Source organism: Betta splendens, chromosome 13, assembly GCF_900634795.4.
Source record: "Betta splendens chromosome 13, fBetSpl5.4, whole genome shotgun sequence".
NCBI classification, from domain to species: domain Eukaryota; kingdom Metazoa; phylum Chordata; class Actinopteri; order Anabantiformes; family Osphronemidae; genus Betta; species Betta splendens.
This window is the reverse complement of record NC_040893.2, coordinates 139421-152422: the sequence shown is the minus strand read 5'-3', so window position 1 is coordinate 152422 and position 13002 is coordinate 139421. Positions and strand designations below refer to the sequence as shown.

Sequence of the window (13002 nt, the reverse complement as noted above, 5' to 3'; positions counted from 1 at the left end):
GTGTCTCCAGCATACCCTCTGCGAAGCGCTCTGACAACCCCAGCCTGCAAAGACCTGTTTTTAACCACAACCTAAGATCTCTTCTTATGTCCAAATAAGGCGTGCAAGAAGTCTAGATGTTTACTCAGAAGGAGAAAGAGCCTACGTGGCTGTTCAAAAAAGATCTGGCAATTAGCCGTATTATCTGTTCAGTTCCCAGATCCTTCTGGACGGCCATCAACCTCCCAGCTCCTGTTTCCTTAAGAACAACCCGGAGCAGTCTACACCAGACTCTATCAACCCCAGTTGAAGCAAACGCTTTAACCCCACATGAACACATGTACTTTCCTTACTTATCTCATGAAGACCTGGCAATGACCAAATTTACTCGTCTTACTGCCCCGAAAGGGGTAAATGTTGGTATAATAGTCACAAAAATACTGAAAGTGGCACAAGGGAAATTGAAAACAAGTACAAAACTGGACAAAGTCACAGGTTTCTACGGCATCAAGCATTGGCCACTGTTCATACAACATGACCTGTGTAAAATGTGCAAATGGTTGTTAATATTATATTCTTGTTTGAATATTTTGTTCATTTCTGGCTTGAATCTCTGCTTAAGTAAAGGACGTCACGAGACGCGTCACGTTTATTTGTGACACGTCACGTCCGTTTGTGACGCGTCAAGAGACTGTCTTTACTTACGCAGAGTTTTAAGACAGAAATTAGATGTCAGAAACAAACGAGACGCGTCTCATGACGTATCACTGCCGGACATGACGCGTTTTGAAAGCGCCGTTTCTATGACGCTTACTACGGCAGGCCGTTTCCGTCGGGCGGCAATATGCGCCAGCGCCAACTGCTGTGACCTGTGCGGTCCTGGCGCTAAGGTTTCTCGCTGCTGACCTCCCTTCTCTTGGCGACTGGAGGTCGCTAAGTTCCATAAGTAGACACTATAACCTTGGTTCTTGTGCTGATTCACTGCCCCCTGCTCGGTGCCTGTGTCCTCTCAGTTGTCCGTGGTCGCGATCATAGACGAACTTTGCGGTGAGTTGTTTTGCTGCTAAACTGATCGCTAGGTGAGGGTGTGGACATGGAGAGTCAACCTAGCCTCCTGTAGAGCTCTGTTCCATTTCCTTCCGCTCACGTTTTAACGTGTAGCTTACGCGTTTTCAGACCAGCCAGCTGGCTCTATGTGCTTCTGGTGTGTTGTTGATACTGCAGCTCTGCAGCGTTGAAGCCTGAGATGAGCCTTCCGAAAAATTAAACCAGAATTTATGACAACGCAGCAGCTGCTGTTTGCTCTATTTAATTGTAGTGGTCATGCAGCTATTTTTGCTATTTTTTTGTGTTGCCTCTTCAATTACCTCAATATGGTAGTTACAAAAAAACTTTTGCAAACGAGCTCACTCGCGGTAACGTCTTCCGATGTTTTTAGCAGCGTCCTTGGAAGCCACTGTACGAACCCTTTCCTCCATGTTTTGATGTTTTGGGTTCAGCAGTTGTTATTCTGACCAAACATCTAATCCACTTCTGTTTGCTAGAATGTGCGCTTTTTAATTTATTATTATTATATATTATTAATTTACTATTTTACTATTACTATAAATTATTATTTATAATAACAAGAGTAATAATACTATAATTATATTTTTATACATGTTCACATAAAAACATTTTGAGTAGCAAAAGAGAAGGTGATATTTCAGATGATCCTGAAAGAGTAACTACACTCTGTGCTTCACAAGCTGCCTATAAGTTGCATCTGTCTGTTGGTCATTTTCCTTTACAGGTGCTTGTCAGCAGATAAATGCAGAACAGAAGTATGAGCTCACTGCACAGGTCAGTTCATATTACCAATATTAGAACTCTAATGTTTTTGGTGCACAGCTGGTTCTTCTGCAATGTAGTGACACAGTTTGGAGACGCTAACATTCCTTGTTCTGAGATGCTACTGCTTAGTGGCCTCGTTGCTACTACCTCTTGCAGTTTGCGTAGTAACATACTGTATGAGAGGATCGCTAGATGTAGACGTCTTTCTGTTAAGGGTGTGGTGATACCTGGATAATCTACTACTTGACATCCTACTCTGTACAAACGTAACTACCTGCCCTGAGTCTCAACACTAAAATAATTGAAATTCAACATGTTTGCTGTGCTGAATATGTGAAATAAACTAACTCTAGTAAAAGGATGTGTGTATGATGACATACCAGTGCTGACCATCAGTCTCTTTCCTGTCCTTAGTAGTAAATTGAATGACATTCTAGGCAGCATGAGCTATGAGCAGCATGAGCATACTGGATGGACTGTATGAGTCCAAAAAGTTCAAAAGAGAAACTGTGTAACACTTCATATTAAATCTGTGTTTTGTATGACTAACCAAACTTGTTAATATTTATAGTAAGTTTGTTTACAATAATTGATGGGGCCTCAGAGTTAGTATTCGGGCTTCAAATGTCAAAAAGATGTCACTAAACCAAACGTAGTGTATATTAAAATAAATAGCTCCAATTGTAAAAAAAAGGAAGGTGTTGAATGTGGGAGCAAGGTAACTTCTCCAGCTCACCTCAGGGAACGTGGGGTGGGGCACTGGACCAGCTGAACACACCTCTGCTGTGTGATGTCTTTCCAGGCAGGTGCGTCAGCTGCTTGCGACATCGAAGTGGAGGAGGAGGGTGGATATTCCTCTTTACCCCAGCAGTGGCTTTCTCTTCAGGAGCATCTCCTCTACCACTTCAGAAACAGGTTCACATTCTTTCATTACCAATAGCTCCTTTTACTAGGGGTCACCCATCGACTCATTAACCCTTTGGGCTTTTGGTCTAGGTATTTACATCTGTTTAAACCCACCCATTATGCATTTTTACTTACAGTGAAGTGTGTCCTCTAGAAGGAGTTTTTTTCAACCGGATTTCTATACAGGCAGCACAGTTTAGTTTTCTTTTGTTTGTAGTGCTCTACCACCCTTTGATCTCTGTGTGAGCACACAGTTTTGTAGATTCATACCCACATGCTGGTCATTCACAGTAACTTTCCTAAATACTGTAAAAACTACACACCTTCTCAACTCAAAAAGACAATGGAACTCATCATCCTTAAAAAAGTTCTATGTTCTATTGTAATAATACATCCATCCATCCATTTTCTACCGCTTATTCCCATGCGGGGTCGCGGGTGGCGCTGGAGCCTATCCCAGCTGTCTTTGGGTGAGAGGCGGTCACCAGTCTATCGCAGGGCAACACACAGACAGATAGCCATTTATTGAATCGAACCCAGGACCTTCTTGCTGTGAGGCGAGAGTGCTTTACAATAAATATATATTAAGTTGAAAATGATTTTCCTCACCCATATTCATGTATCTGTCCCATCTGCTGCTTTGATTTAGATTCGTTCTTGCATCCATGTTCTATGAGCGTTGATCGGAGCTGTTCTTTAGTTCAGTTCAGAGAAGAGGCTCACATGTTTATTCCTTTCTTACTACAGACCCCATAGAGATCCACAAGAGGAAGCTTTTCCTGTGGTTCAGTCACCTACCGCAAGAAGAGAAACAGTTTGGAGGTTATTTCAGCCCAGAGACAATGCACGTGGATCCACTGATTCTAGAAAGGAAGCCAGAGGAGAGGGTGGGATTTCTCCCCTCCCCTCTCCAAACACCAACCACCTGCAACCCCTCTGTAACCCTGGAACAGCTGTTTGAGCCCACTCATGCCTGGAGTGAGGACCAGGGGCTCAATGTGCTTCTGTATGGGGCTGTGGGGACGGGCAAGAGCACTGTGGTCCGGAAACTGGTGCTGGACTGGTGCAGTGGGTCCACGCTGCAACAATTCAAGCTGCTGGTACCTTTTTCTTGTGAGGACCTCAGTCAGCTGTCAAAGTAAGACAACTTGTCCATGAGCTGAAATTAGGGTCTGGATTTAAAACAAAGGACAAAGAACCCCTCCACAAACAGCTGGTCTTCTGTTGGGATCTTATGAGCCCTGAAACATTTACATCCGAGTCAGAATTTAAACTCAGTATTAGAGCAGCATATGGTAAAAGTGATAGTCATAGTCATTCAACGATAAATTATAGCAACTTGCCAGTGTGTGGTCTAGTCCAACACTGTCTTATGATGTATATCACTAGCTTTTGTGCACTTCACAGATAATAATTAGACATTAGGTTATAGCATTCTTTCCTTCAGCTGTAGTTCCACGATGTGAACATAGGCAAAGCTGATCACACTAAATGATAACCCGCCTCCTCACAGGGCGGCTTCTTTAAGGGACCTGGTGAGCAGGAAGTACCTGCACCTGAAAAAGCACCCCATGCTAAGCGGGGAGGGGAACCAGGCTAACAGTGTACTCTTCCTCTTCAACGGCATGGAGAAGATGAACCTGGACTTTCGTATCGGATCCACAGAACTCTGCAGTGATCCAAATGAGGCACTGCCTCCCAGTGGAGTGTTAGTGAATCTGCTAAGGAAGTACCTCCTGCCTGAGGTAGGGGATAGTACGTTGTCACTGCTCACCAGAAAGTCATATTCAACATAACCATATTTAACAAGACCGCTGTTGGGGCAGTGTGAGGGTTGTGGTAGTGCCAAATTAATTAGCGACACCACCTAGTCTCAAAAAGGGCTGAGTTTGATTAACCTCACACAGGTTTGCACCAATTATGTTGGGGATATGCGAAGAGAACAAATTATAATAATTGGATGTATAGCTCCTGAGTGGAGATACCAACTATATTTATAATTTATATTCACAAATTTTGGTTATTAGCTTAAATATGTATAACTATATGACAAATGTCTATAGTTTGGTAAGTGAAACACTTAATTATTATTGATTAATAATTATTAACTGAATTAATAATCACTTAATTTACGGGGGCACCACCCTGTTGCCAGGGACCAATAACCAATTTGGAATAGCCAATACAGTCTCAATTGTATTCAAGTAAGTTGAAGGTTGAGCTCCGTACCATAGCTGATTCAACTCACCAGTGCTATAAAACCATATACAAATAATCACAGATAACGAACAATTAATATTAACTCCAGTGTCAACACTATCTTGAATAACCAGCAAATTACAACTTAATTGTATGGTGTGTTCGTCTGAAAGTACTGTATGTGTATGTGCGTTACCTGAGATAAAAGTGTGTGTGTGTGTGTGTGTGTGTGTGTGTGTGTGTGTGTGTGTGTGTGTGTGTGTGTGTGTGTGTGTGTGTGTGTGTGTGTGTGTGTGTGTGTGAGAGAGAGAGAGAGAGAGGAAGGAGGAGGGCGCCCCCCTTTAGGGGCGTGGTGAGGGGGCACAGCTGCGCGCGTGTGTCGGTGAGTCCTTTGAATGGAGCGCGCGTGTCTGGCGCTCACAGGGAAAGAAGCGTGTAAAGGAGTGTGAAGTGGGACTAGCCTGAATAAGGATTGCGGTCGCACAAACACGTGGGGCTATATTCGGTGCTATAGTCACGCAATCGCGGAAGTGCACAGTGGTTGAATCGTGCGCTTGGCGTGGTCACAGCAGAAACAGAGCACCGCACAGTACCACAATAAAGCACTTAAGCTAGCAAAATCACAGATTACAACACTTCAATATGCACCTCTTAGATTCACGCAGCTCTATAACAGCGTTACAGTCACATGTTCGCGGAAATACAGTGATCAGGTCCCGTGTTCAGCAACCGAAAAAGAAAACTGTTAGGGAAATTGTTAGTTCCCTTTGTAAATGTTAAATGAAGCAGACACATCAGTTGAGACCTTCTTCAGGATTTTACTTGCAAGGAGTGAGCAGTTTACAGCAAAGGCAACTTCCTCTCACTTAAGAGAAGACAAGGATTCAGCTCATAATATGTATTGCATTCTGGGAGGTGCATAGTCACAAAGTACGTGGGAATTATTTTCCGCACAAGGCTGGATGGTGGATGCTACACACCAGTACTCCCTATTTCTTGCAGAGCAAAAAAGAGGAAACTTCAAAGCTATAGCACAGCTAACGAGGCTTCAGCAAAATATGTTTCAGTATTATAATATGTTACAGTAGAGAGACCTTCGACTTTGCAGGCTGTAGGTGTTGCCAGCGTCACTCTGTGTAGGCCTTCTATTGGAGTGAGGTCCAGTTGTGGCGTTTTATGACTCTGATGAACACCCAGTCACCAGCCTGCAGTGGTCCCTCCTGTGGGCAAGGCACATCTTGAAAAGCATTTTCAGAAAAACATTTCTTGTGATGTTTTAACACTTTTGACATATGGAAAGAATTGGAAGGGATGTATAAATTTAAATATTGTACTGATTTGCACAAATGTTGCACAGAGGAGATTATTACATAAATCAGTGATGCAGTAGGTGAGTTAATGTAGCAATAGGAAGTTAACAGTTCTGGTTATATAGTCTGATAACAGCAGGTAGGAAAAATCTGTGTGGTCCTTTTTCACTACAAATTCGATCTGGTATCCCAAATCGTATTATATCTTTTACTAGAGTTTTTGCTACAACTAGTGAATCTATCCGTTTGGAAAAAAGGTTGATAATAGTCAAACACTACTTTTTACATTGACACCTAGTTAATTCACAAAAATCCAATATGCAAATAATGAAATGGATATTCTGCTATAGGGAATGTCAAATATTTCCTTGAGGGTTATATTTAGAGCATGTGATGAATCAGGAACAAATTTTTTTAGAATAATTTGTAAATCCACAAGCAGTATAGTTGAGACATGGCAAGGCCCATGGCTCATTATCGCTCCCCATTTATAGAGGGATGTTGGTAGGATAGGCTTCCCCTCGTCAAACATAATAATAACTTAACAGTTTGTCCTTTGAGTCCATTTATTTATTTATTTATTTATTTATTTATTTATTTATTTATTTATTTATTTATAAACTTTGTTGCATTGTATTGTGCATTGTAGTCTTTCCCGTTGATGTCATCATGCCTGTATTTTCCCATTGACTGGTAAATCAATTAATAGTTCATTGTGCCTATCTGCTATCAGTATAGATGGTAACTATCTGACCTGAGTTTGCATGCCTCAGTCAGTACAATTATTCCTGCTGCTTGTGCTCTGTCGTGTAGGGGTAGCGGTTCTGCTTTTAAGGTTTGTGCTTGCTTGCTCCACAAAGACGAAAACCAGGTATTGGGTTGTCCTGTAAATCTGGTCTAGGTTCTCTACTTTTGAAGACTCTATTTGGATCAATTTTTGTCCAATTGCTGATATAATCTGTTCTAAATATTTAACTTCTTTCTTCAACAGCTGCAGTTTGTTTTTACTGACCTTGTGACTGTTCGTGTGTGTGTGTGTGTGTGTGTGTGTGTGTGTGTGTGTGTGTGTGTGTGTGTGTGTGTGTGTGTGTGTGTGTGTGTGTGTGTGTGTGTGTGTGTGTGTGTGTGTGTGTGTGTGTGTGTGTGTGTGTGTGTGTGTGTGAGAGAGAGAGACTTTTGTAGGTCTGGTCCTCTGATATATTTATATAGCACCAATTCACAGCAAAAGGTTTAAGACCTGACAGAATACAAGGATCCAATAAATCTCACTTGAGCATGCTTATTAATTGAAGGTTGGACCTGGGTCTCTCAGTATGGTCTTCGATCCATCGTGGAGCACTTGAGGCCGGTGGCAACAGGAGCCCTGTCTGGTGTGCTACAGTGGTGGCGCCAGACACAGAGCCACAACACAAAACTCATTGATTTATGTGACATTTATGTGAGATAATGCAATAAACCACCCTGTTCTGTACCGGTTTGTGGGCAGCGGGTGGATCGCAGACTGAGGGAGTAGATCCTTCTTCAACCACAGCTGTGACCCTAAAGTCATTTAATGTACCAAAATGTCTAAAAAAGGGGCCTAAATCTATGAATACATTTAAATCTGTATATTTTAAATAATAATAGGCAGCAACAGAACACGGGCAGGTGGGCTGGGCCATACACTGCACACTGGAGGATAGCAGCTCCGGGTTATTGACTTTCAGTACAGAGCTGTCATGTTAGTGAATAGGAAGAGAATGGATCACTACCAGAAATCTAATGGATGGGTGTTGAAGTGCTTGTGTCTGATGGGTAGAACTGTTGGCTGTATTTCCCAGGCCAGCATCCTGGTTACCACCAGACTGTCTGCCCTTGACCGCATCCCTCAGAAGTATGTCACCCGCTATGCACAGATTTTTGGCTTCGATGATCCAGACCGCCAGCGCGCCTACTTTACCAGCCGCCTTTTGCAGCATAGTGGAGAGGCTGCATGTAACCAGGGGGCCCACAACCTCATCGAGCTGCTTTACCTCAACCTTCAAGGCAAAAGCCAGCTGGCTGCAGCCTGCTTCCTCCCCTCCTACTGCTGGCTCACCTGTGCTTCATTGCACTTCCTCCACTTCACCGATGCTAACACTCCCATTCGAACGCTGACTGGCATCTACACCAGCTTCCTCAGGCTGAACTTTGGAGGTGAGGTCCTGGGCACAGGAATGGGGACCAACGTGCCGATTCAGGAGCACCAAAGTTCTCTGATGCTGTACGTCGTTCGCACTGTGGGAAAGGTGGCATTTGATGGTGTGACAAACAAACGCACATCGTTCTCTGAGAAGGAGCTGGAGCAGTGGATTGGGGGGAAGACTAAGACCGATGAGGAGCTACGGCAGCTGGCCATGTTTCGGACTGATGTGCTGGACTTCTTCCTGGTTCCCAGTGTAGAGAGTGGGAAGAACTGCGTGGATGCAGCCGGTGAGCCTGACCAGAAGCAGTATGTATTTGCTGTTCCAGCCATGCAGGAGTACTTGGCAGCTCTCTACGTGGTTCTAGGGGAGAACAAATCAGCTCTGGAGAAGATCACCAACCAGTTGTCAATGGCCATTGGTCAGGCAAGTGAGGATTTCATTGCCTTCTTCAACATACTTTCTAAGTTTATCCCCCTTCGGATCTTTGCTGTCTTCAACCTCCTCAAGCTTTTTCCCAAGATCTATGAGAAAATCAGCAGCTACAACAAAGGCAGCATAGCCAGAACCATGGCTGCTGAGTTGTTTCGCACCGAGGACAGCTACAACGAGGATGTCCTTGATCAGGTGGAACAGAGCCTTCTGGGCGTCCATGGCCCACAGACCAAGCAGCACAGTGAAGGCAAGCCTTTCGAGCTCTACCCCATCTTCATGGGTGGATTGTTGCATTATGGGAATCGTGTCCTTCTCCAGCAACTTGGCTGCAGCATTCAGAGCACCACTGTGGCCCAGATCACGCAAGCCCTCAGGAAATACCTTGTCAGAGGTAATGTATGTGATCACTCTTTTGAAACCATTTAATACCTTAGATTAAAATGGTCTGGACTTGTAAAGTGCTTAAGTCTCAGTTGAGACTCCTTGGTATGTGAAGATGCCTTTAGCACTGAGGGGCAACATCTGCAGCTCTACTAAATCAGAACCTGTTTAGTTTAGCCCATGTTTGCCACCTGTAGAGGAGGCGGGAGCCTCCAGCTCACTGTTGGTTTGCTGTAAACAGACTTTTACTATTTTTACTACACAAAATGTTTCTGTTAGATTTGTGCATTTGAGACTAACTACATGGAAAGCACTGGTGCAACTTCATATCTTCAATCCTAACTTAATCTTAACTTCAATCATATAATTGACTTTGAATCTAGAAGCATAATATGGACTGTATGTGTTTACATAGTGCCCTTGCGGGAATAATTAATTGAACACACCCTCATACACACATGCTGAACATTTCATGAAGCCATCCTCTCTATGTGGGTGAGTGAACATGTCCCATCAGACCTGTGCTTGGTTTATTTACCATTAGAGCTCAGCAAGCCCCAGCCACCAGACGAGCTGATGGACCTGCTGATCCTCCTGTACGAGTTTCAGAACCCAAGGCTGACTGCTGAGGTGCTGGCCTCAATCAGAAGCATCCCCCTCAACAGCATCCGTATGACGACGTTGAAATGCTTTGTAGTGAGTGCAGTGCTGTCGTGTGCCCCAGAAAGGTAAACCGGGCTCTGCCTCAAGGCATACACCATGGGTTCACTATCAGCTGGCAGAGTGGCCCATGGTCAGGGGTACTGCTTAGTTAGGTATTAATGTAACCTGCTTAAAGGAACCAGAACAGAACACACTAAGTGATGTTAAAGGTTGTTGGCATGTCTAAAGACGACCTCTGACCCAGAGAATACTGAACCATGCTTGTTATTAAACAAGCTGTCTATACCTGTGATGTTTAATTGTGTTTTGTAGCTACTGCCTTCACACCCTGGATATGTCCTCCTGTCTCCTCAACAATGACATGATTCAGATACTGCGTCCTGCTTTCAGACACACACGCAACCTCAAGTGAGCTTGATCCCTTGTTTAGTTTGCTTTGCTGGTATATAAGACATGTGCTACATCAGAGACCCACATGCATGTTGATACCTCCCAGATGTGTTTAGCATGTGTCTGTTGTCTTGTCCACAGTCTGCAGTTCAACAACTTGGGCCCTGAGTCGTGCGTTGTTCTGAGAGACCTGCTACAAGACCCTGCGTGTTATATTAAATCTCTACAGTTGAGTGACACGTGTTTATCCTTTACCCTGCTGCTAACCTTAAATGCTCCCTAAAGCTGACCGTTTTAAAACACCAACAAGGCTGATTTCAGAGTGTTCGCACAGGTCAGGTTAAGCTCAGGTATTGTTTCTAAAAGCAATGATGATGAGGATGATTTACTCCCTTTTAATGTGAGCCTGGAGTTGATCACAAACCTGGCATTCTTATAGCTGCTGTAATGCAGGTTGATAGATTTCCACTTTGTCATACTGGATGTGATAGTTGGCGGTTGTTCAGGTGATTGTCTGGCTCATCAGTCTACTTCTGGTTTGTGTGAGAATCTTTTTGTTTTTTTCTAGGCTTTGTGACAACGCCCTGCTTGACTCTGGGGTGCACACCCTCCTGAAAGCCCTGCCGCAGAATGAGTCACTGACGCACCTTTCTTTAATGCACACTGGGATGGGTGAGCAAGCTGCCATGGAGCTGGCCGCAGCGTTGCCACATCACACAGGGCTCCAGGAGCTCAATGTGGCCTACAACAACATTGGTGACAGAGCTGCTCTGGCTCTGGTGGACGCCTGCAGGGAGCATCGCAGCATTCACACCGTGCAGTAAGCAGCTCCTTCCTAAGACAACTGTAAATGTATAGGTTTTGTTTTTTGCAAAAAAATACCTTGAATTTAACCTTTGCGAATGATTTGAGAACAAATGAGGTAGAGAAGTGCAACAAAGGTATGGGGCATCTAACCCTAACCCTTCTCATACTTTCACAGTCAACGTTATTTGTCTGAACATAATATTTAGCTTCCATGTGTCTGTAAAATCACCTGTGATATTTTAGAATCATAACTACAGGAATACAGGAATGATAAAAGACTTCAGAGACACTTACTGCATGTTAGGTGTCACATAATTCACACCTTCCCATATTGACAGTGTTGGTGTCTTTGTGCAGCTTGTATCTGAACCCTCTCACTGACACTGGGAAGCAGTCCCTCTATGCCCAGGGTGTGCCCAAGAGCAGTGATACTGGCCAACGGGTAAAGGTCCTCGCTTCAGTCACCGAGGGTGCAGACATCTCAGAGAACTGGCACCCCATCCTTAGTGTGATACGGGAGAACTTTTCATCCTGGGACCGGGACTGTGTAAGCGAGCAGCTTAAGGTAAAAATCTTAAATAAAGGAAAACAATCCACTGGAGTATTACTCACTGTGAATCCAGGGACGTGTGTTAGTCAGCAGTTGGCAGCGAATATGTTGGTTCTAGGGTGGTATGGAGATGATACAGACCACTGAGCACTAGTATGTCCCCATTCAGGCTTGGTATGTATCACAGGGTTCTACTAGGATGATACTTACCTGAAGTGGTCTTTTTAGATCTTCCTCAGGGACTTGGAGTGGGGACGCGAGCAGCAGCCAAACTTCTGGAAGAGGCTCCACTTTCGCCGGGTAGAGAGGGGAGTTCGTCAAACTCTGCAGATGCTGGAGAAGGACAATCTGCCTGCGTCTGCAATAAACAAGAAGTAGTTCTGAAAATGCAGAGATCAACACCCGAGTGAATCTACACAGACCAGGAGCTTCATTGGTGCAAGGAAACAATCCTCTACTCAGCACCAGTGGAATCAAGATACCAACAATAATTTAATGTGCATAGTACAATACCAAAAACATAGTAACTTCTCACTGCATATTGAATGATTTACAGGCACATGGGGTCTGGGTGAAGGTTACGTGTCAACATCTGTGTAAATCTGTTTACTTTGTAGCATCCACCATTTCTCAGGTTTGAGTGTTGGACTAATGAAGCACTTCCTCTGCTTTAACACCAGTAATAGTGCTGTTTAGCTGTTCACTTATTTTTTGTGCATGAAAAAAGACTGGACAGAGTAAAAACTAGTCCTAAACTCTTGGATGAAAATCATCACAGCATGACAATGGTCTGTGCTGTGAGGGTCTGTTTTGCCGCACACACTTCTATCAGTGTCCCGGCACCTTTCATTCCACCTAGAGGACGGTCCAGACAGCCTCAGCTGGATGGCTGTGTTCACATAATTTTTATGGGTGTCTGGTTTCCCCACAGGGAAGCAGGTCACTGGAGATGTGATCTGGTAGACAAGGAACCACTTCACCAGCCACCATATGTTTTCAAGCAGTTTTCTCTGCATCATTATCTACAGTCATAATATCAGGAAAAGGTTCAGGGAATGTGGAGAGATCTGGGTGAGAAGCATGTGATCAGACTGGTTCTGTGATTAGCTCAGTGTCAGCCTTGGTCCTGGCCTCATCAGGTGCTCAGGACTAAAACCTGTGTGAGAGGCAGCTCACACTTTATGACTGCAGGACAATGATTGACCACATCCTGTTCTAGTGCGTCCAACTGCTGCCTGTGAAGCGTCCTGGAAGCATCCTGGAAGCAGGATATAGTAAAAGGATATAGTGATTTCCCCATTGCGAGACAATAAAGGTATTCTATCTATCTTCTATCTGTTGTTCTAGTGAAGTACTCTGACTCTAAACGTAAGACAGAGGTCTGGTG

General features: G+C 44.0%; 1 protein-coding gene across 1 annotated transcript; it reads left to right on the top strand.

Moving 5' to 3' along the window:
- The first annotated feature begins 687 nt into the window (after positions 1–687).
- Positions 688–12949, top strand: nlrx1 (NLR family member X1). The gene is made up of 12 exons (XM_029170184.3): positions 688–1026; positions 1772–1821; positions 2615–2727; positions 3466–3856; positions 4232–4463; positions 8048–9215; positions 9750–9933; positions 10181–10276; positions 10400–10486; positions 10827–11078; positions 11423–11630; positions 11844–12949. The coding sequence occupies exons 2-12, from the start codon at positions 1790–1792 to the stop codon at positions 11991–11993; spliced, it is 2913 nt and encodes a 970-aa protein (XP_029026017.1). The 5' UTR covers positions 688–1026; positions 1772–1789; the 3' UTR covers positions 11994–12949.
- The last annotated feature ends 53 nt before the right edge of the window (positions 12950–13002 follow it).